Genomic DNA, 23,080 nt, shown 5'->3' on the forward strand with positions numbered 1-23,080 from the left:
ACGGGGTAGGGCAGAGACTAGGTCCTTCCACTTGCTACGATCCTGGCATACAACTCTCGCTTCCTCTACATACATCAATCTTTCAAATAATTAGTTTTGTAATTGTATCGTATTAGCATCGCGATCGTGTCAGGTCCAAGTTTTTGCCCTTTTGTAATAATAGCGGCTTTACTTTATTTAAAAATGCTGTTAATTAAAAATAATTCCGTAAAGACATACACCCAGTAGCTCCAAACAAACAGATAGGTTACAAAATACCAATAAATCCAGTAGTTTATTGGTGTTTGTAATGTTATTGAATCATCGTAGCCCCGAGGTTAAAGCTGTAAATTGATATAGCCTATTTTAAATTTATGAGTACATCATACTCAATTGATCTTTCATAGAAACCATCGCCTTGAGGCAACATAGAGTGTCAACATAGACAGACACACCATAGCTTTGCGATGATTTAATATTTGTTCAAGAAATGAACTGTCATGCTTTTTACTCATTTTGTATTGGCTCTAGGTATGACGTTTATTTGCCTAATTTTCTGTCAAAATCTGGTTGATATTTGCCTTTAGCCATAAGAGACATATGTACTTACTTGCATGGGCGTACCCAGGGGGGGGGGAATTGTGTGTGTTCTGCAATATATTACGCCTCATTTACATTTTTGATTAGTGTTTTTTTTTTATTCGACTGGATGGCAAACGAGCAATTGGGCCTCCTGATGGTAAGAGATCACCACCGCCCATAAATATCTGCAACACCAGGGGTATTGCAGATGCGTTGCCAACCTAGAGGCCTAAGATGGGATATCTCAAGTGCCAAGTAATTTCACCGGCTGACTGACTTACTCTACACGCCGAAACACAACAGGATTAGCAGCAAAATGGTGGTAGCAATCTGGGCGGACCTGGCACAAGGTCCTACCACCTGCAAAATTAGGGCGAGTTCATGTATTTTGTGTAAGTACCTACATAAAATATTTAAGTCGTTGTGTATTTTTTAGCTAAATTATTCTGTAAGGATAAGTATGTAATTGTAGTTTGGAAAATTAAAATAAATGAATAAATATTTTTATTACTCGCACTCGAAGAAAATGTACGAACTGGCTTCGTATGACAAAACAAGCGCGGGTGATCTGACCTAAAAATCTGACTTGCACCCCCCTAGGCCAGAAGCTGGGTACGCCCATGTGTACTTGAACTGTTGTGAGTACTTCACTACAATCGACATAAGTAATTTGATAACGTTAAAGTATAAACTTGCGCAGTCCATCGCCGAAATGATGTTCATACAAAACCAAATATTTGTAATGTCACCACTACGTCCCCAATCTACAGAAAAACCTTGCAAAAACGAAAGTGAACGAAGAAAGATCACGTGACAGTGCAAGTACAAATCATCACGTAAGTTAACCCAACACTAGTGGTTGTGTAACAACCATCGATGCACCGGCTCAGTCGACCCGCCGCCGGGGAGAAATCGACCGACTCGATGAGTACTTTCCCCTCACTACTTTGGCGGGAAATTTTATTATAAAGTTAAATGTTGTCTATGGTTTTGTGAAATGTAAACAATACTGTGATTTGTTAGCCGTTTAATTTGAATGGAACCATGTAGTGAAAGTTTGAAGAAATGGATTTTTTATGCAATACTTTGGCATAGTTTTAACAGTAAGTGTGTTTTAGGGTCGATATTTTAACACAAGCTTCAAAAAAGAATAATATACTTTAATCGTTGTCATTATACTTACATAAATGAAATCAATCTGTGTTTCCAAACCTGAAGTTCTAATCCAAGTCTGTTTGTAGGAAATAATAAAATGTAAGTACCTTGCCTATTGTCAGTCATTACCTCACATTTACTATCTGAAAGAATTTAACCGTAATATATTCCACTTTTTCGTTTCGATTCCAATAGATCGACATTTTAGGGGAAGATGTATATATATTTTTTAATATTATTGTTTTTTTTTCAACCTCTTCACGGTTAAATCGCTGAACCGATTTAAAGGACTTAAGGTAGTTTATATCCTGAAAAGCTGCACAGTTCCCGTAAGCTGCATAGTTCGTAAATAAATTCAAGGCAGATGAAGTCGCGGGCAAAAGCAGATGATTTATAAAACAAGTAGCTACGCAGAGTTTACACTCCTAAGACACTCGTAAGTAATACGATAACTAAATTATCGTTAATTGTTTATAATAATATTTACAGACAAATGTGTACCTACCTACTACAGACTACATGCGTTTCTTCATTATACAGGGTGTAGTAGCCTATATGCCAGGCGATTATTCTGTAAATATAACAGATATCGGAAAACTTTAAACCGATATCAAAAGTACGTTACCCAATGAGTACATTATTGTATTAGAGGCCGCCGTATTGAAGTACACGACACGACTCATATAGTGTAATTTCATTAGAAATAATATACTCAGCGGACCGGCACAACATTTGGCCCACTCTAGATACAAAATTACCTATTACTGCATATATTTGAGGGCCAGATTTTTTGCCCTTCCCTCGGTAACTGTATTTTTCCGGGATAAAAAGTAGCCTAATGTCACTCTCTGGCCCGTAAACTATCACTATGTCAAAAATCACGCCGATCCGTCGCTCCGTTCCTACGTGAAAGACAGACAAACATACAAACAAACACACTTTCGCATTTATAATATCAGTATCGGATGTGAAATAAAGAGCTGCACAATACAGAAAAATGCGACCTGTCTGTAGAGAAGACCAGACAGCCGGACGTACAAAACCATTTTGCCCAAGCTGAAACGGGATTTCGCGCTCGCTCGGTCAATAATCAAACACACATCCCTAGTTACCTACTTTATTGTTAGGTACTTAACTTTTTGAAGAGCGGAGCCTCTTAATGGAAGGTCTTAACCACTGTAAAACAAAAATAATCTACTTATATAAAAATTATTTAAAGAAATATTCAAAACTAATGGCAACTGAAGTTTCTACGAGCACATTAGGTGCCTGAAATAGGTAGGTAAATCAACGCATGCAATCTATCGTTTTAAATTGCAGGTAAGATGATCGCGAATTTTTGAAAATTTTAGCCTTATTTATGGTCTACCTTAAAGTTGACTTTCGTTTACATGTCGTATACAAACTCATCATCGTCATCTTAACAGCCACAGGACATCCAGTTGGGTAGGTCTGCCACATAATCAAACCTAACCAACCAAACCAACTTAAATTTTAATATTCTAAATAGTTACGACTAAATCGATTTTAATTCAAGTTAGCTAAGAACCACTGTCTCTAGCTCTCAATTAGCTTGCAAATGGGAAAGAAAAATTTATTGTTTCGATTTCCAAACGACATTAGCAAATTATTAATTAATTGTATAACGTTTTGTCCCGCTTGTGTTGTGCTGCCTCTGACAGTTTTTTTAGACTTCAAATGACACCGGCTAATTCTGTAAAAACTAAAAACTCATACTCCATTGTAACTATAAGTAAGTATTTGAATTTGAATAGCTGAATTGTCGATAGTCTAGGTCAATTGCGGTCAATCACTACCTATACCTTATAATTACACTATCTTTTCCTGCTCTAAAATAAGGAAAAGACCCGTCAAAAAAGCATAATAAAAACTATTGTCCACTTCATTTCCCTTATTAAGAGCAAACGTGCTTTATTTACGATTAAAAGCCAGATATTAAAAACCTTCCGTTGCACACAGCGACTTCCTAAGAACAGTTCTTTAACATTTGGTTATTTTTTTAACCGCACCCATTCATTAAGACCCTTCGAAACTTCGCTATTATTGGTGACGAGAGCTCCAAGTCGTTTAGTTTACTAGCAGCTTTGAAGGCCAAGTTCGGATGCAAAACGTTAAAACAGTTCTGTTCTGTTTGGATAGGTTTAGTTCTCCGTAGCCTAGTGTTAAGAGAGTGTGTGGTGAAGTGCTTGGATGTCCAAATTCGTAAGTGTGTATTCGTAAATTATTAAGTGCCGAAAATGGAGGAGTCAGGGCCAAGGTTATGAGTTTCATGGTGAAAAAATGGCAACAATAAGTCGTGTTATTTGCAATAAGCGCACAAGTGAGGCGCTTATAGGGCAGAGCAGTGTTGTTTAAACTGGGGATTCTACAAATATCTAGGAGCCCGTGAGCTTATCTTAGAGGGGCCGTATACGGAATAAAATAGAGCGTTAATTACAAAAACATCAGCATAGGTGTATATTTGATAGGAAACCTATGTGATCACTTTGTTCGTTTTTCTATTCTCACCTTTAGGCGTTCCTGAGCTTTAACTGAAAGTGATATCTCTACCCGTTGATTGATATACAAGACACCAAGTTCTAAATGAATAGGAAATATTAAAATCTTTGGCCATTCTAAAACTCTAGACAGATGAGGATTTAAGTTCGCGCGGCCAAAGGACACAAGCTTTTGAAAGTATACATTTTAGTAAAGTCCTATCAGAACCATAATGGGGTTTCAAACAATGAGGTTTTTGTTAATATGGAATAATAAGGGAAGAAATAGAACTCGCAGAACGTGTGAAGGAAAAAAACAGGCCAAGAGCGTGTCGGACATGCCCAAAATAGGGCTCCGTAGCCATTACGAAAAAAATAAGATATTTTTCTAAGGATTTCGTATTTTGTACGTTTGTAGGTTTGTTAGGTTTGTTTTGTACGTTGTAGTTTAGGTATATTTTATACCTTAGGCTGCTATTTACTCTTAAACTACTAATAATTCTCAAGAAAACTTAACCGTTATACATTTTATTATAAGTTTGATATATTTACTACCATCCTGAATTTTTTCAAATTTTTCCACCCACCAGTTTAGATTTTAGAGGCCCCCCTAGTGGTATAAATAAATATCATGGGACACTTAACACCAATTGACCTAGTTCCAAATTAAGCAAAGCTTGTTCCATGGATGGATACTATTAAAATAATAACGTTAGCTTTCAATATGAGTTTATTTAGAAGAGTGACGTACACATGGATGACAAGCAATCAATGCAGAAGAAGAATAAAAATACAAAGTAAAACCTTATTCTTAACATTCCCTCCCATCTTCATAGGACGCCTACATGCCCAGTGGTTCCATCAATACAAGCAGTCTAGGCTTATAGAGCGGCTTAGTCATCATGTCCGCGACGTTTTGCTCTGAGGACACTTTCTTTGCTATTAAATTATTTGTGTCTTGCATCAAACATTCTCGCAGGAAGAAGTGCCTCCTCTGAACATGCATGTGTTTAGTCTGGTGGTGCCTTTCTATAGGGTTCTTGCTGAGTTTCAACGCAGACTCACTATCAATCAGCAATTCTACGGTTTGAACATTCATAGCCACGTCCTCTATGATACGTTTTAGCCACAGTAGTTCGCGTGTGGCTTCACTTGCAGCAACAATCTCCGCTTCGCTTGATGAAAGTGCTACTGTTCTTTGGCGCAGGCTCCGCCAGGAGATAGCTCCACTCGAAAACAGGCAAACCATCCCTGATGTTGAGCGGCCTGTGGTTGGATCACCTCCAAGATCGGCATCTGTGTACATAGTAATAGGCTTATTGTTACCTTTGTATGTGATGCCGTACTCCTTTGTGCCTTGGATGTATCTCAATATTCGTTTGACCCGTATAATATCTCCATCAGTTGGATTTTGTAGGGTTCTCGATACTACTCCAACTGCGTAAGCAATATCCGGTCTTGTGCCCACCATAAGATATGTCAAAGCGCCTACTGCTTCACGATTTTTCTATGTCGGATTCATATTTAGCTAACTCGTCGGCTTTTGCCGACTTGCCGGAATACTTGGCCGTAATTTTCCTTCAATCGCTTCTAGCGTACCTGGAGTACCTTTCAATAATAGTCTTATTTTGTACCTCCATGTCTGCCAGTTAGCAGGACCGTCGAGCCGACCGATCTCGAACTTCACGCCTTGCATGATCGAGAGCTCTATTTTTCCTCACTATTGCGATGAATTTGGAATATTATTTAACGCTCTGCTACCATATTAAAATAATAACGTTAGCTTTCAATATGAGTTTATTTAGAAGAGTGACGTACACATGGATGACAAGCAATCAATGCAGAAGAAGAATAAAAATACAAAGTAAAACCTTATTCTTAACAGATACTAGGTAGCGGATAAACATAACTTACATAGATAATTAAATACATACATACTTAAATACATATTAAACATCCAAGACCCGAGAGCAAACATTCAAATTATTCATACAAATATCTGCCCCGGCCGGGAATCGAACCCGGGACCTCAAGCTTAGTAGTCAGGTTCTCTAACCACTTGGCCATCCGGTCGTCGATCACATCGATCCTCATCTCAACTCATCTCATCTCGGTTATCTTTCAGCTATGTCGGTGACTTTAGTTCTTCAGTGAATTTCCGTAGCCCAAATTCAATCACGCAAAGATAATCCAAGAATAGCTCTCTCCATAGCTTGTTGCGTGACTCTGAGCCACTCCAAAGCGCCAACAGTCAAGGCCCTTCAATCAATCAAAAAAAGAAATAAAAAACTTTATAGCGTAAACAAACTTTAGATAAAAACTTTAAAAGAAAAAACTAAATATGTTCTGAGCTTGCGAGCGAGTTTATCAGTCGGGACCCTAGAACATTAGTTAAAAATATGTGACACAATAATAATTAAAGTACTTGGGATGCGTGTCATAGTGTATCTACTATGTTACGCACATTACTCGGCGGTAGGTACAGTCAAGGAATATAATTCATGGGCCACATGGAAGCTTTTCAAACGAAAAGTCATTACGACTTTCCTTGTTAATTAATGCTATGCCGCTATGACGTTTACTGTGAAATGGTTCCATGGTGCCCAATGAATTAAACTCCTTGACCGTACGTACTCAAAACCATTCATGAAGATAGAAATAGATATGAATTATTTTCTCGCGCGGGTAATGATTTCTGGCGACAAAATTTTTAGGAACCTGTCTTGACTTTAAAGGTAGCTTATATAGTCACTCTAAATTAAAGAGTTTGTGTCGGTATTAAACTAGTTTTCGAATAAATGCTAATAAAACGAAACAAAACCTGTGCTTTAAGCAGGTTTTGCTCAAAAAAAAATCAAAATCATACCAACGCTCGTTAGTGGTAGAGAGGAATGAGAAAATGGGTGTTTTTATTTTTATAAGACAAAACTAACGTAATTGTCAGTGTTAATTATTGTGAAACTACCCTGCACCTATTAAGAAACAAGCTAAAATTAATAACGTCACGTAAAACCAACACTGTTTGTGTCAATATCTGGTTAAAGTCAAGTTACACGAAATGACAGAACGACCCATATACCTACTGTAAGTGATTTTTATCATACTTTGACGTGCACACTTTTATTTAAGCCTGCGGGCTACTTCAAGACCATTTTTTTAGCCTTTATAATTTTTAAATTGGGTAACATCTGAAATACGTAATCTCAAATACCTATTCTAAGCTATAAATACATAATTTGTAGTTTTTTTCTTCGTTTTAATGATATTCATACGCAAACATAAAAAATACTCTCCTGTAAAATTGGTCAAAATGTAATTACCTAGTACAAGTATGAACTAGGGTATCGATATACACACACAGGCCAAAATATAACTCTCCTTCTGGGCTTCGACGCAGTCGTCGGGTAACAAGGAGACACTGCAAATTAGCGTACAATAATAGTATTTTATGCAACAGTTCTATAACAGGGTTCAAAAAAGGTGAGTGGGGTGAATTACGATGTGAGCTTTAGCGACCATCGTAAGAAAAAGACGGCACGAGCTTTTTTTGACTTACTTATACAACGTTGCATACAATACTTTTTCTTCGGCTGGGTGCTTATTAATTACAATAGGTACAAAATTAGAGGTGAGAAATATGAAAATGTCAAAATTTGCCCCAGTTAAAGTTTGTTTTTTGATTAACGTTTAATTGCCTGTGACGATGCAGGCTATGGATTATGTTCGGAAAGTTTTTATTCTGTAGGTATAAAAACCATATCAAATATGTAACTGGCTTGCGAATGGCTGGCGTACGAATTAAGAAAAAAAAGTAGGTAAGTGGTTGAGGTATCGTTTTAGCAACATTACGATACAGTGCTGTTATGGGGAATAGACCATATAGACTTTTCCAGAATCTTGTTATGTATGCTGTTATATTACTGTTCGTGATTAAGTAAATCAGAGATTACAGTATAGGATTAGAAAAACCATTTTACGCAATCAATTTGCGTCGCGTTGCTTGATGAGTGACGACTCTATTGTCCGATAATTACAGTTATTAGTAGGTACAATTATGAGCAATATCACGGCCAGTGAAGACTGAGTATTTTTTTATAACTTTTTTAACCATGACCCCTAAATTAATCTTCTTTTGTCTAATTACTTACCTGTCAATCTCTTTGTAGGTACTTTGCGGTACAATCAGTCAGACCTGATAAATGGGTCAATCAACTATTTTACCGACACTTTTGGCTTTGGCGTCTCCTGCGTTACCAAAATTGTCTCTGGCGTTACCAAAAAATCGTACTTCCAACAAGATATTTCACGGTTTAATAGCTTAAACTTACGTAGGATGGCATGTATTCATGTACACCATCTATTAAATTACAGAAAAAACATGTTTACTTACAAAAATCTGCAATTGTTTGAAAAATGTCGCGGACAGATTAGTGTCGGTAAAAAAGTTGATTGGCCCAAATACCCCATCTTGACCGTCTCTGCTTTGCCTAAAATAAAGTAAAAAGTATGACTCAGAAATTAAGTCTTTCGTTCTTGCAGCCATATCGAAAAATATAAAAATAATTTTGCCCACTTAAATTCTTTGAAATGGGCAAAATGAAAAATGTACATAATTATGCATGAACGTGTGAATATTTATTGCGTATAATATAAAACACGTGAAATCAACAGTTACAAGGTGCACTTATCCTATAAAGTACTTAACCTTTAAGTTTAGGTAGGCCCTTTTTTGTCGTACGCACAAAAAACGCACTGACTATTTTTATGTCGCCATTTAGTAATAAGGTACATTCCTTACCTACAACTGTATACTTGATCCAAGCAAAAAGAAAGAGCAAAAGTAGTACAGTCGAACAAATTGAATCATGGCCCAGGGTGGAACCTTTTATTAAATCAATTTCACTATGATTTCCCAGACAAAAATATTAGATGTCAACATGACATTACTAGCACAAAGGTCATGATTCAATTTCTTCGACTGTACAGTCGGAGTAAAAAAAGGTTCGTCACCCTAAGCTCTATTTTCCTTTGCTCAGTATGAGCGCTAATCTGCTTTACCGATTGAGTAGGACATACTGCGTCAACCTGTCAGCCTGCTAAACATAATCAGGTGACCATAGCAACCCTACAACTACACCTTGGCACTGACAAACACTGACAATTAAATAGAACATTAATTGATTAAAACTTTTACGAAGTTGTTTATTAAAAAGGTTTTGTATTGATATGAAACTAGATATATGTTAGAGGTGTATACTATTTTGACCCTTGTTATCATGCCAAGTAAGTATAATTATGGATATATGATTTATTAACAGAAAAGCACAGAGTTATAACACATATACAAAATTAATAATAGTATAATTTGATATGCACTTGTCTACTTAGTACTTTGGTTTCAAAACGTACCTAAGAGTCTATGACTTTGTAAAGGAATCAATTTACGAGTATGACAGTTATGTCGAAGGTTTTCCTACCCCCACTGTACATAGGTATTGTTGTGATGTACACTTGTGCCTTTTCATTTAATCGCGGCAATTTTCCGCATTTCGATATTTTAGATAATATGTTTTCGTTCTCAGTTGGTTATTTAACCTTTATAGCTCTATTAAATATGCATATTCCATCTCCATAATTGTAAAATTAAACAAAAAGGTTTTTTTTATTCGTCCGCTTTAAAATTATTGTTTCTAGATTCGCGTCTAGTCAAACAATAACAATTGATTCGACCAATGAACCACTCGCAAATCAATCAGGAAGTAGTTTTGCTGTTAAATAAAAAAGGTGATTGGCTAAATGGCCACATAACTAGCCTATAACACAATACAACGTGTTTCGCGGAATAGAATTTGTACAGTCATCATCAGCAACATCTAACAGTTGTACAGTCAACACAACAAAGCGTGCATAATAAAATATTTAATATGACTCTATTTCTACGGCCGGTGTCAGATTATATTTCACCATGCGTCTTGACAAATATAAATTTACTAGCTTTTGCCATACATGGATGGATGGATGGAAGTATGGATTTTTAACCTCCGACGCAAAAAGTGTTATAAGTTTGACCGCTATGTGTGTCTGTGTGTGTGTCTTTCTGTGGCAACGTAGCTCTTAAACAGGTGGACCGATTTAAATGCGGTTTTTTTTATTTGAAAGCAGATTTTCTAGCGATGGTTCTTAGACATCTTTTATCAAAATCGGTTCAGCCGTTTTTGAGATAATGAACTTTAAAATGACGATGTCGGGGGTTTTCCAACTTTTTATTAGGTTAGGTTATTTTTCTTATTTTTATGTGTTTTATACCAATTAGCGTTAACGCACTTAGCGTTGATGTCTTTTGCCTACAAGCTTTTATTTAGTTTCACCTGTCCCGTTGTCTGTCTGTAGGCAAAACTTGCAAGTTAAATTCGACCAACTTTCAGTAGTCGGATTGACTTGAAATCTGGCATACTTATGTAAATAGTAAATTGTGTAACAATACAATAATCGGTAGTGACATCCTGGTAGTCCGGCCAGGATCGTCGCCGCAGAACGGAACTCTTTAACGGTTAATGGCGTCGACTTGAAATTTGGTCAGCAAATGTAGTTTGGATGACAATGCAAGTCGGCAAAAAGTACAGTCAGCAAAAAAAGGTTGTATTCAAATTTAACTTATTTACAAGCTTTTATTTAACTTGTGCTGTCTGTAGTTTTTGCTGGGTCAAATCTTGCTAGTTCATTTTGACCCAATTCCATGGTCGGATAATATTGACTTGTAAGATTAATGGGCAAAAATGTATGGTACAGTCAACGTCATAAATAAGTGATCATTTCTGTACCTTGTCGCTTTCAGTCGTTACACAATTTCGTATGGCTTTTAAAGCCGTTAAAGTGAGAAGGTACAAAAGTGGTCACTTATTTATAACGTTGACTGTACCCAGCCCAATCACCAATAGAATTAGAACGTATGTAGGCTTATTGATCCCACTATTTGCTGTAATTGTTATTATGGCGACTAGACTGTGAAGGCTGGGAGAAAAACGAATAGGTGTAGTGTAAGTTTTCGGTTACAAAATAAGTCTCGATCGCGTTCGCGTTTCTCAATTTGTATGCAAACACGAACAGCGCCTCTAGCGGAACGTTTGCGATGTTCGTGTTTCCATACAAATTGAGATTTTAACGCGAACGCGATCGAGACGTATTTTGTAACCGAAAACTTACACTAACTAGGGGCATAGGATATATGGAAAATAGCATTGCAACGCCTGCCGCGGAGCACAGCTAGTGTAGTAATAGACGTTGTGTGTGTATTTGAAGGATGATAACTCTTCTCCGGGGTTTTTGAAGTTTGTCCCCGTATTAGAAATGAAGCTTATGTAACTATGAACTAAAATAATTTCCATGCTCACCCGCGACCTTACCATAGCTAAGCTTATGCAAAATATGCGTGTTCATGCAGTTCCTTCACCTCCACACTGTAAGAACACACACAAATCACACAAACCCATCTATCACCACCACCACACTACACTGACGCGTTTCGAACTCAACCAGAGCTCATCTTCAGAGTGACACAACCGTACACCATGCTACCAGTTGTTAGACAAGTCTAATCTAACGGTTGTGGTGATAGATGGGTTTGTGTGATTTGTGTGTGTTCTTACAGTGTGGAGGTGGAGGAACTGCATGAACACGCATATTTTGCATAAGCTTAGCTATCGTAAGGTCGCGGGTGAGCAAGGAAATTATTTTAGTTCATTGATATGGTATGGACCTCCGCAAAGTAACGCCTGATTCAATAAATTACTTATGTAACTAGCTTTCAAGTGGTAGGTATACACGAGATTTGTATTGGTTATAACGGCCAATTTGCCCATCATCTTTGGTATGCAATGTAAGTTGGCTGGCAATGTAAGGACAGTCCACAATAAGTAAAGTCACCTAAAAAAGCTTATATTAAAAATGATATCTACGTTAAAAAACCTCATTGAGCGATACAAAAAGACTGCGTCTAGTCGTGTATGGTATGTTCAATACCTACAAATGATAAAAGAGTAAGCTAGGCTTAACTGGTTTGGTCTTGTCGGAGTCAGTTTAACCCGGAAAAGATAATTCCAAACACTTTTTATTCTTTTGCGATAAATTATACAGCATGCAAAAAAAACTCTGTAGGTTCATTTGAAAAAAATCAGGATGGTAGTAAGTATATCAAACTTACAAGGAAAACTATAGCGGTTAAGTTTTCTTGAGAATTAATAGTAGTTTAAGGGGCTGTTTCACCACCCACTGATTAGTGTTAACTGGCGGTTAGGTGTGATGCCGTCTCTATTTGTTTTGTTTGAATAGACGGAGATGGCATCACATTTAACCGTCGGTTAACGCTAATCAATGGATGGTGAAACAGCCCCTAAGAGTAAATAGCAGCCTAAGGTTTATACCTAAACTTGGAATATACGAAATCCTTAGAAAAATATTACTTATTTTTTTCGTAAGGAACCCTATTTCGGGCGTGTCCGACACGCTCTTGGCCGGTTTTTTTTTTGCTTTGTTAGTGCTGTTGGTGCTTCCACCGTTACAGCTTCTGACTTTGGAGGGCGTGCTCGGCAAGCCGGCACAACCGCTTCCGTGTTTGTCATGAACTAAAAGTTAATGTATTTATTGCAGGTCCACCTAAGCAGTCACACTGGTCTAAATGAAGCAGTTTATAAAGCAGGTATTAACACATTGTCTTCTACTAAGTAGCTATTGTATCAAGTTATATACTTGAAACGTTTAGATAATTAAATAAATGTAAACAAACTTCAGCTGCCAGCTACTGCCAGATTTGGTACATTCAAGGATTTTAAACATTTTACTTATCTATCATTGTAATACAAACTAGACTAGTGTATTTCAATACAGAAATGTAAATGATTATAGTTAGACAGTTTAATGGAGGAATTTCAATCTTATTCAAGACACCAATTGACGTTGTTTCGTTTACATTTAGTTAAATAGGTACTAAACCAACCCAAGTATAAGCGAGTTAACTTTTCCAACAAAATCTTATAAGGAGATTTGTTAAAAATTTTTACTTATCCAAACCAAGTAGTATACGCGAGTTAACTTTTCCAACAAAATCTTATAAGGAGATTTGTTAAAATTTTTACTTATCCAAACCAAGTAGTATACGCGAGTTAACTTTTCCAACAAAATCTTGTAAGGAGAATTGTTAAAATTTTTACTTATCCAAATCAAAGTAGTATAAGCGAGTTAACTTTTCCAACAAAATCTTATAAGGAGATTTGTTAAAAAAATCCAAAGATTATTCATACAATCCCGCTCTGTTTATTAAAAGATGGACGCATTCAAATCAAAACCCTCCTGGGTAAGTTTGGTTTATTGGATAGCTTCACATGCCCGAAAGGCAAAGTGTCCCGAAGCAGAAGCCCCGCTGTGCCGGTCCATCAACTTAGTGGACCAAGAGGAATACGTACAGTCAAAACAGAAATATTATGTACTACGATACCAAGACGTCAAAAATTTCTATACACCTTTATGTCACTAACCACAAAATACGTACCTATTTGGCGCTATAGCCTGTATAGATATTTATGCCTTGACTGTACGAGGAAGGTAGAGTCCCCACCTATCGTTGTAATGTAGTAATTCTTTTGCTCTTGGACAGTTGTCACTCGAAAATGTACTCTATAACTGCTACTAACACCGCCGGAGGTGAGCCAGCTAGTAGAAATACGAGATATATGAATTATACGAGAGATATATACGAGATATATAGCTATTATGAACGTCTGGGTAAAATGGCACGTTTTATGCTCTCCTTGTACAATCTACTATTTTTAATTTGTGTATACTTATTATAGAGTCAGTGTACTACTTCTTGATGTAGAATAAAGTTTTGTCTAGTCTGTAATTTTTAATTAATGTCCATTCGTGTACCCTTCCAGGCGTTTGTGGTGAGCGGCGCGGCCCTCAATATCGCGGGGCACGGCTGCGCGCACGGGTACCCCGCCGTGCTGTTCGCGCAACTCAGCGATGCGCGCGCGCCGCTGCACCTTACTCCGACCGACATATCCTGGATAGGTTAGTTGACAACATAATATTATCATGAATAACCCCATTTCTGACGAAGTTCGTAATGTCCAATTAATGCACTTCTCTATCATTTTAGACTTTGTATGGACAGGTTTTCTGTACTCGGTCGTAAAAACCTGTAGTATGATGTCTAAGAAGGAAAAGTTACGTTATATCTGATTTATTGTCACTTAGGTATTAACAGCCTTATTCATAAAAAATCCTTAATTGAGGTTTGATCGGTCTGTTACTTAGCAGACTGATTAAGCTTGTTAGACGGTTGTCAAGAAGTATGATTCATAAACGCTTGCTAGCAGTCTGCTAGTTGTTGAGCTGCTGATAGACGGATTAGACGCGTTATGTTGGCCACCTTGACAAATCAAAGACAAAAAATGGCCTAATCGATAATTTAAAAAAAAAATTGACAGCAGTGACAGCAAATTACCAGGAAAAAAAATAAAAAGCGAGATGTTTGTTTTCCCGCCATTTCCGATCCGCATGTTTATGTTGTGCAAAAAGCCATAATTATGTTAATCATCCTTATTTTTTTTTCATATTTATTGTTAATTTATTGTTGCTAATTTAGAGGATTTTTAAATACAAATTCCTGAAATAAATTTTCCTGTTTTTTTTTAATCTGCGTAGCCCCTGCCTTCACTATAAATATCTTCGGTACCTATGGTTTTTTGCTCTAGTCAAAGTCAGCTGTTCAAACTTGTGGCGGCCATTTTGTGACTTAGCAGAGAGATAAAGGAGGGTCTACGGTCCTCTAACTTTAGCAGAGCCTTGATCGACTGATTAGCGCTAACAGACGTTTATGAATCATGTTTTTTAGCATCGGGCCTTCAAGGAGCCTTCAAGGAGGCTCTAACTTTTATGAATAAGGCTGTAAGAATATAATAATAATAATGAGCCATTTATTTCGGACAGAATCTATGGAGGTTTATATAGTTATAATAATATTTATTTACAAGCTTTTATTTAGTTTCACCTGTCCGCTACCTATTCCATTGTATGTATGTCTGTAGTCAAATCTTGCACGTTGAATTCGACCAACTTCCAGTGGCTGGGTTGACTTGAAATTTGGTATACTTTATGTAAATTGCGTGACAATACAATAATCTGGTAGTAAACATCCTGGTAGGTAGTCCGGCCAGGAACGTCACCACAGGACGGAACTTTTCAACGGTTACTGGCATCGACTTGAAATTTGATATGCAAATGTTTGGGTGACAATACAAGTAGGTACAGTCGACAAAAAGTAAAGACAACCAAAAAAAGCTTGTATTAAAAATATATTTTTTAACAAAAACTTATTTATTTTACCACTTTGTCGCGTAGTTGGCATACATACTCATTCAAAATTACCTACTCTCCGGCCGCGTGGTTCAACAAACATTATGCTAAGCCATGGATGGACGGAGATGGCGAAACTATAAGGTTTCCTTATAGGACTAGGCAACCCTAAAAATTAAACAAAACCAGAATAAAGTAACTACACTACAGTGCGGCTTAATTGACCAGGAGATGTATGGGTCACATGAACCTTTATTTTCCATTATTAGGTTTTCCTACAACATACAATGTGTCTCTCTCTACCCTCTGGACAAATATAGGTATAGGACAGCGTCTCTTAACCTCGGTTCGCGACCCAAATTTGGGTCGCGGGTATTGTCTGATTAAAGCTTAGCAAAAATATTTCTTCTTATTTTTCTAATATTTTACTTTGACGTAGTTTTTTGCGGTATTTTAGGGTCATTTTGGGTCGCCAACCAAAAAGGTTAAGAACCGCTGGTACTTATAGTATTAGTGGGCTGTTTTCCGCAACTCGACGTCTAAGTGCGCCTATTTTGCGTGATTAGGCTGTAGGCACTATTCATGCCAGCTTAGCTCCTGGAGGAAGCCTAGCAGACCCTTCACGTTGCCGGTGATTTCCTGCAGTGACCCTGGTGATCCGAGGTGTAGTGCCCTGGACAAAGATAAATAGAATGTTGATTAGGGTATTTGTAACCTATATGTAAAGCCTTATACCAATTGCCAAAGTGTTAACGGAGAAATGACTGATTTACGATTTAGGTAATTCGGAATGTTTTTTTAATATTCATCTAATCAAATAATTTAGAATACTTAGGTAAAGGCCAAAGTCTTACAGCCTTATTCATAAAAAATCCTTAATTGAGGTTTGATCGGTCTGTTACTTAGCAGACTGATTAAGCTTGTTAGACGGTTGTCAAGAAGTATGATTCATAAACGCTTGCTAGCAGTCTGCTAGTTGTTGAGCCGCTGATAGACTGATTAGACTCGTTATGTTGGCCACCTTGACAAATCAAAGACAAAAAATGGCCTAATCGATAATTAAAAAAAAAAAGTTGACAGCAGTGACAGCAAATTAGCAGGAAAAAAAAAAAAAAGCGAGAAGTTTGTTTTCCCGCCATTTCCGATCCGCATGTTTATGTTGTGCAAAAAGCCATAATTGTGTTAATCATCCTATTTTTTTTTTCATACTTATTGTTAATTTATTGCTGCTAATTTAGAGGATTTTTAAATACAAATTCCTGAAAATATTTTTTCCTGGTTTTTTTTTTAATCTTTGCGTAACTTCACCCTTCACTAAAATATCTTCGGTATGGTTTTTTGCTCTTGTCAAAGTCAGCTGTTCAAACTTGTGGCGGCCATTTTGTGACTTAGCAGGGAGATAAAGGAGGGTCTACGGTCCGCTAACTTTAGCAGAGCCTTGATCGACTGATTAGCGCTAACAGACGTTTATGAATCATGTTTTTTAGCATCGGGCCTTCAAGGAGCCTTCAAGGAGGCTCTAACTTTTTATGAATAAGGCTGTTAGACTATTCCTGAGAAGGAACTCTATATACTCGGGTTTCGATTACTGTGCGGAGAATAGGTACATCTGCGAGTACGTTGTATATTTTCATTGACAGTCTACGAATAAATAATGGCAGTTTCAACATAGAATAAAGCTGCTTCGACTAGGCAATTAGATTCTTACACAATATCTAAGTAAGTAGGTACTAATTTTAATCGCTGCCTGCGTGAAGACAATTATAACGGCACGCTATCAACAATGATGTAAGAAAAATACATCTGAGTTTTTTACAAAGAATCATTTAATTATCATATAATAGGGTCCATGCCAGTGAAGTCTCTTGGCGACGTGTTTGCCTTATAAAATGATGCTACCTAGGTATTAAGTTAGTTAATAATTGAATTAATAATATTGTAAATCTGTTTTAAAAAATATACATTTTACTAATCATACTAGGCAGGTTAATATGAAATAAAACATTAAATTAAAAAAATCAAAAACCCGGCTGCCAAAACTAAAAGGACGAAAATAAGCCTAGTGGTCTAGAACGCTGTTAAGTAGCTAATATAAAGTTCAACAGTGGCGGGACGCATTACTAAAAGTTTTTGAGCGTCGATTTAAATGGGTCCCGACTGTTGAACTTTAAATTAGCTACTTAACAGAGTTCTAGACATTTTCTTCCTTTTAGCTTTGGCAGTCAGGTTTTTGATTATTTTTTTAATTTAATGTTTTATTTTACACTTTTTTGATATTTATGTGCAAATGGTATATTAAAAGTATTATAACATATAAATATATTTAGAATGGGCTAATTATTAGTTTTCATTTGATACCCATATTGTTACAATACAAAATTGTTTTTTTTTATTCCTCCGCCATATTTTTTTTCGCAGACGCCATATTGAAATATTATATAGCCTATGTCACTTCGACAGTTATGACAAATCCAATGATACCTTATATGTTAAAATCCGTCTGGCCGTTTAGGCTGCAGCGAGGACCAAAGAAATGGACATACATACCCACATAAATACATACCTACATACATACATACTCGTACATACATACATACGCTCGAAAAACATAACCCTCCTTCAGGCAGTCGGATAAAAATTGCATTATAGTGAGTAGAGTAACCAGGATAAAGCGCCTATAAGAATAAATCGGCAGTGTTGCACTGACACATCCGCTTTGTGTGTGTGTGTGTCAGAAGCCGCGTATCCACTAGAGGCAGCCTCGGGCCGAGCGGCTGCCTCGCTCCGAGCCCGCGCAAGTGGAGCCGCTGCCAAAGGCACGGCTCAGACTGAGGCTCCTTTGAGCACGGCCAAAAAACCGACAAAATATGGCTCGGCTCGAGGCTGCTCGGCCTGAGGCTGCTCTAATGGATACGCGGCTATTGATGCTGAGGACTAGTGTGTTACCGGCAGCCAAGCTTTTTAAGGGCTTTAACCTTAAAGTAACGTATTTCTATAACTTAACCATGACAATAATTTAATTAATAAACTAGAATTCAGACTTTGCTAACTTTCTAACAAAATTATAATTGCCAGCAATGTACCTACAGCAAAGTAACTTGACAAGTCCAAAGTATCTGTCGGCTGTCATTTACACTTTCTTCTCAATTTACTTTGCTATACTTACATTGCTGGCAATTATAATTTTGTAAGAACAAAGTCTGAATTTTAGTTTATTAAGGGGCTGTTTCACCATCCATTGATTAGTGTTAACTGACGGTTACATGTGATGCCGTCTCCGTCTATTCAAACAAAACAAATAGAGACGGCATCACATTTAACCGTCAGTTAACACTAATCAATGGATTGTGAAACAGCCCCTAATTAAATTAATGCCATGGTTAAGTTAGGTACAGAAATAATACGTTACGGCAGCCAGGCTTTTTTCAAGGGTTAACCTCCCTTGAAAAAAGCCTGCCTTACACATTTTTTTTTCAATATTAACAAACCGTATTTTTCCTTCCAGGATCAGCAGTAGGAGCAATGGGCATCGTGGGAAACTTCATATCACCGGTGCTGATGTCGCGGTTCGGTCGCCAAAAGGCCAATTTAATATCCATCCTGCCTGCTCTTCTTGGCTGGATAGTATTCGTCCTAGCCAACTCTGTCCCTATGTTCCTAGTCGCAAGACTTCTTCACGGTCTTGCTTTAGGTCTGAGAACACCCTTAGCAGCCATATTAGTAGCCGAATACACCGACCCTAAGTACAGGGGAGCCTTCTTAGGCACTTTCGCTATTTCGCTTGGTCTAGGCATATTTTTGTCCCACATCTGGGGAGCACATTTAACATGGAAAGTGACTGCTATGGTATGCGCAATGTTTCCAGTTATAGCTTTGGGTATAATCAGTTTGTCACCAGAATCACCGAGTTGGTTGGTTTCCAAAGGCAAATATGATGAAGCGAAGAAGGCCTTCAAATGGTTAAGAGGTGATGGAGTTGAGCAACAAGCAGAATTAGACGCGATGATAGAAGCGCAGAAGAAAGAGAAGATAACATCAGAGAGGGAAAAACGAGAGGAGAAGAAGTTCCTGAAGAAATTTGTAGATTCGATCAAGGAAGTCATGAAGATATTCAAGAAGAAAGAGTTCTTCAAGCCTTCGATTATAGCTATAAGTATGTTGATAGTATTCGAATTCGGTGGCGCCCACATGGTACCTGCGTACGGCAATGATATTCTTAAAGCGGTTTTGAATAAAAAAGATGCAAGTGACGTGGTTTGGCAATTCACAGTTATTGATTTGCTAAGAACTGTGTGCGCTTTCTTTGCTATATTCCTTTTAAAGTTTTTCAAGCGCAGAACGATTCTTTTTACCAGTGGTGTTATGACTGTATTATCTTTAACATCAATTTCAGTATTCGTTTATTTAAGGCAATCCTCAATAGTAACAAACTCGTGGTTTTTAGATGCAGTTCCTATGACTTTGATGGTTTTGTACACTTTGTCGTTTTGTTTAGGTTTAGTTCCATTAACGTGGGTGATATGCGGGGAAATATTTCCTTTAGCTTACAGAAGTTTAGGTTCAACTCTGTCTACATCATTTCTAACTCCATCTTTTGTAGTATCTATGAAGACAGCTCCACACTTGTACTCTTCAATTGGAGTGCAAGGAGCGTTCTTGGTATATTCAGCTTTGTTAACAGTTTGTCTAGCCATCATTTATGCTTTACTACCTGAAACTAAAGACCGAACATTGCAAGATATTGAAAACAGTTTTAAAGGTAAGAATGGTAAAGATATTGAGTCAGAAGTGGCACTTATGGACAAAGATGTTGTGAAATAAAGTAGTAAGCAAAGTGTCAGCGGGAAATCGTTCCTTAATAAATTGATGCCATAGTCTAAATTAACGCCACACCCACTCCACGTGGCAAAAACAGTTACACTACTATTTGCTTTGTAACTAACGAATGTGATATGTTTATCAATAAGTACATCCTTACTAATATTATAAATGCGAAAGTAACTCTGTCTGTCTGTCTGTCTGTCTGTCTGTCTGTTACCCTTTCACGTCGAAACTACTGAACCGATTTTGATGAAATTTGGTATATAGGTAGTTTGAACCCCAAGGATCAACATAGGATACCTTTTATTCCGGTAGAGGGCGCCACCGCGCGATAACCTAGATCCGCGCAGACGTAGTCGCGGGCATAAGCTAGTTATAGATATTCTCTTTTACCAGTAGCCCGGCCAATACACTCCTACTTTTTTTCGATTTACTGCCCTAGCTGACGCGGTTTGCTGGGAGCGGGCGGAAGCCTATTGAAATAGAAAATATAGAAATAGAAATAGAAACGTTTATTCGCTAATTCGCAAATTAAAACAAGTATAAAATAAATATTAATGACAGTATTTGCGAAATCGCGAAACGGTCTCAGCTCAGCATAGTGTAGTGTATTGCAAAATAGTATGAGCTTGAGCAGCGCTCTGCGCGTCGCGATGACAGATTGTACCTGCACCCGCGCCCGCAGGCGTGCGCCCGCGCAGTGCGCAGTGCACCCGCGACAGCTAGCCCTTAGGATATAAAAACCGGCCAACGGCCAAGCGCGAGTCTAATAAAGTCTAGTCAGACTCGCGTACTGAGGGTTCTGCACAAATTAAAGGATTTATAGGTATCTATCTGGTGTCTATTATCCAGTGTAAGCAGTGTGAGGTTATGATTGGCGATTAACACAGACAGACATAAAAATTAAGATTTTCAGCCTGTTTTAACTGTTGTGCTTGTTTAAACATACAAATACAGGTAGAGGAGGTAGAGTCATTCACGATGACGCGTGCCGTGGTTCTTTATTCGTGGGTCATTAATGTCTAATTTTGACAAAATCACGCGTCTTCGTGGATGGCACTAGGTATAGCGAACGAGAAGTGGGGTACATTGAAATTGGCTAATTACGAAATAAATATTATATAAAGCGAATGCTGATGGCGCAAATTAGTCCAATGACTATGACCCATTTACGATGTACTCTCATACATTTCTATAATTTCGACCAATGGAGTTAGAAACACGATAGGCACAAATCAACGCACGTAAAAAGAGCTCCTGGAGATATACCTGCGCAGTGAGCGAAATACTACGGACCAAATCGGCGGCGGAGCAGTGGGGGACGCGGGAGGGGGCGTACGAGCGCGCGCGGCCGTCACGCCATTGGCTTGTTAGTTGACAGATGCGCAAGTTTATCCCCTCCACTGGCCACCCAGAGCTCTTTTTACGTACGTTTTCATCAAAGTAAAAGTTAAAATATCTGTAGATATTCAATGTAGGCTATAACAAGCACTTATGATTATGAATGTGAAACAAAATGTACCACCGGCTTGGAAAAAACTCTGTCGAGAAGAGTCCGGCAAGACTACAAATATGTTTATTTTGCATAAAATGTGGTACATAGAGTTGGTAATAAATTATTATTAAATAAATATGTTTAATGTTTATTTGGGCAAACAACGTTAAACGTTATAACGAGTACTTGTACTTAGCGTCAAAAATTTGCCCCTCTGCATACAAAATTATTAAGTAGGTACTTCTTACTGCATGAGGACCAGATTTTTGCCGCTCAGTATATGTTTTAAAACCGATTTATAACGCATGCAACATGAAATTCAGTATGTAATTTTTAGGATCTCGCCATGATTTTTGGAAAATACCGGAATTTAAATTCTGCTAAACGTGGTTTAGATACCTAGGATGATAAATGCATACGTACATATTACGTTAAAAAAAATGATTCAGTTCAAAAGGCATTTTCACTAAAACGTTTACCCTTTCTTTATTTTTCCGTTTTGGAAAAATATGGTTTTTACTGCTCAGAATCAAAAGCACAATCGATTCCGGTGGTTTAAAGAAATATCCCAATCAAAAATGACAGTTTTCGACGTTTTTTTTATACACTCGATATTGGGCATCACAAAACTGACTCATAAAATTTGTATGAAAAAATTAAATACATTTTGAAAGAAAACGTACACGTTTTTTTTGAAAACGCCCCTAAACATGGTCCATTAAACCGCCTAAAATCTTTTATTTTTTAATTATTTTATACCTAATTAAGTAAAGTTCTCAGTTTGCTCTTTTATTGCTTAACAAACGTAATAATATAGTAAAAAAAAATATGAATCAGTTCTCTTTGGTGATGCCTCAGAGGGACATGTAAAAAAAATGAAAATGAAAATGAGACTTATTATGACGCGTAATACGTGTGTTGTGACTACAAAAGTATTGTACTTAATTATTTTTGAACTCTGTGTTGTTTCTAACGCGTCTTTCATATGTACAAATAAAGTAAGTATTTTTGATTTTAAAGTGTGTGCTTCTTTGAACATGAAACTACCGTGAGACTCACTCATATTAAATGATATTGTATCTATATCTATATAATTATATTTATCCGTTGCTTAGTACCCATAACACAAGCTTTGCTAAGCTTACTTTGGGACTAGGTCAATTGGTGTGAATTGTCCCGTGATATTTATTTATTTATT

General features: G+C 37.3%; 1 protein-coding gene across 4 annotated transcripts; it reads left to right on the forward strand.

Annotated features, from left to right (window-relative positions):
• Positions 1-1,352: 1,352 nt before the first annotated feature.
• On the forward strand, positions 1,353-23,078 carry LOC141438696 (facilitated trehalose transporter Tret1-like). Of its 4 annotated transcripts, none has more exons than XM_074102605.1 (4): positions 1,353-1,664; positions 12,861-12,909; positions 14,144-14,279; positions 19,072-23,078. In XM_074102605.1, exons 2-4 carry the CDS (start codon positions 12,889-12,891, stop codon positions 20,385-20,387), a joined length of 1,473 nt encoding a protein of 490 aa, XP_073958706.1. In that variant the 5' UTR covers positions 1,353-1,664; positions 12,861-12,888; the 3' UTR covers positions 20,388-23,078. The 4 variants fall into 4 exon arrangements, with proteins under 4 accessions (XP_073958706.1, XP_073958705.1, XP_073958709.1 ...); XM_074102604.1 differs by lacking the exon at positions 1,353-1,664 and adding an exon at positions 3,866-3,939; XM_074102608.1 differs by lacking the exon at positions 1,353-1,664 and adding an exon at positions 3,922-3,943.
• Positions 23,079-23,080: the final 2 nt, after the last annotated feature.

This window comes from Choristoneura fumiferana, chromosome 19 (genome assembly GCF_025370935.1).
Source record: "Choristoneura fumiferana chromosome 19, NRCan_CFum_1, whole genome shotgun sequence".
Lineage (NCBI taxonomy): Eukaryota > Metazoa > Arthropoda > Insecta > Lepidoptera > Tortricidae > Choristoneura > Choristoneura fumiferana.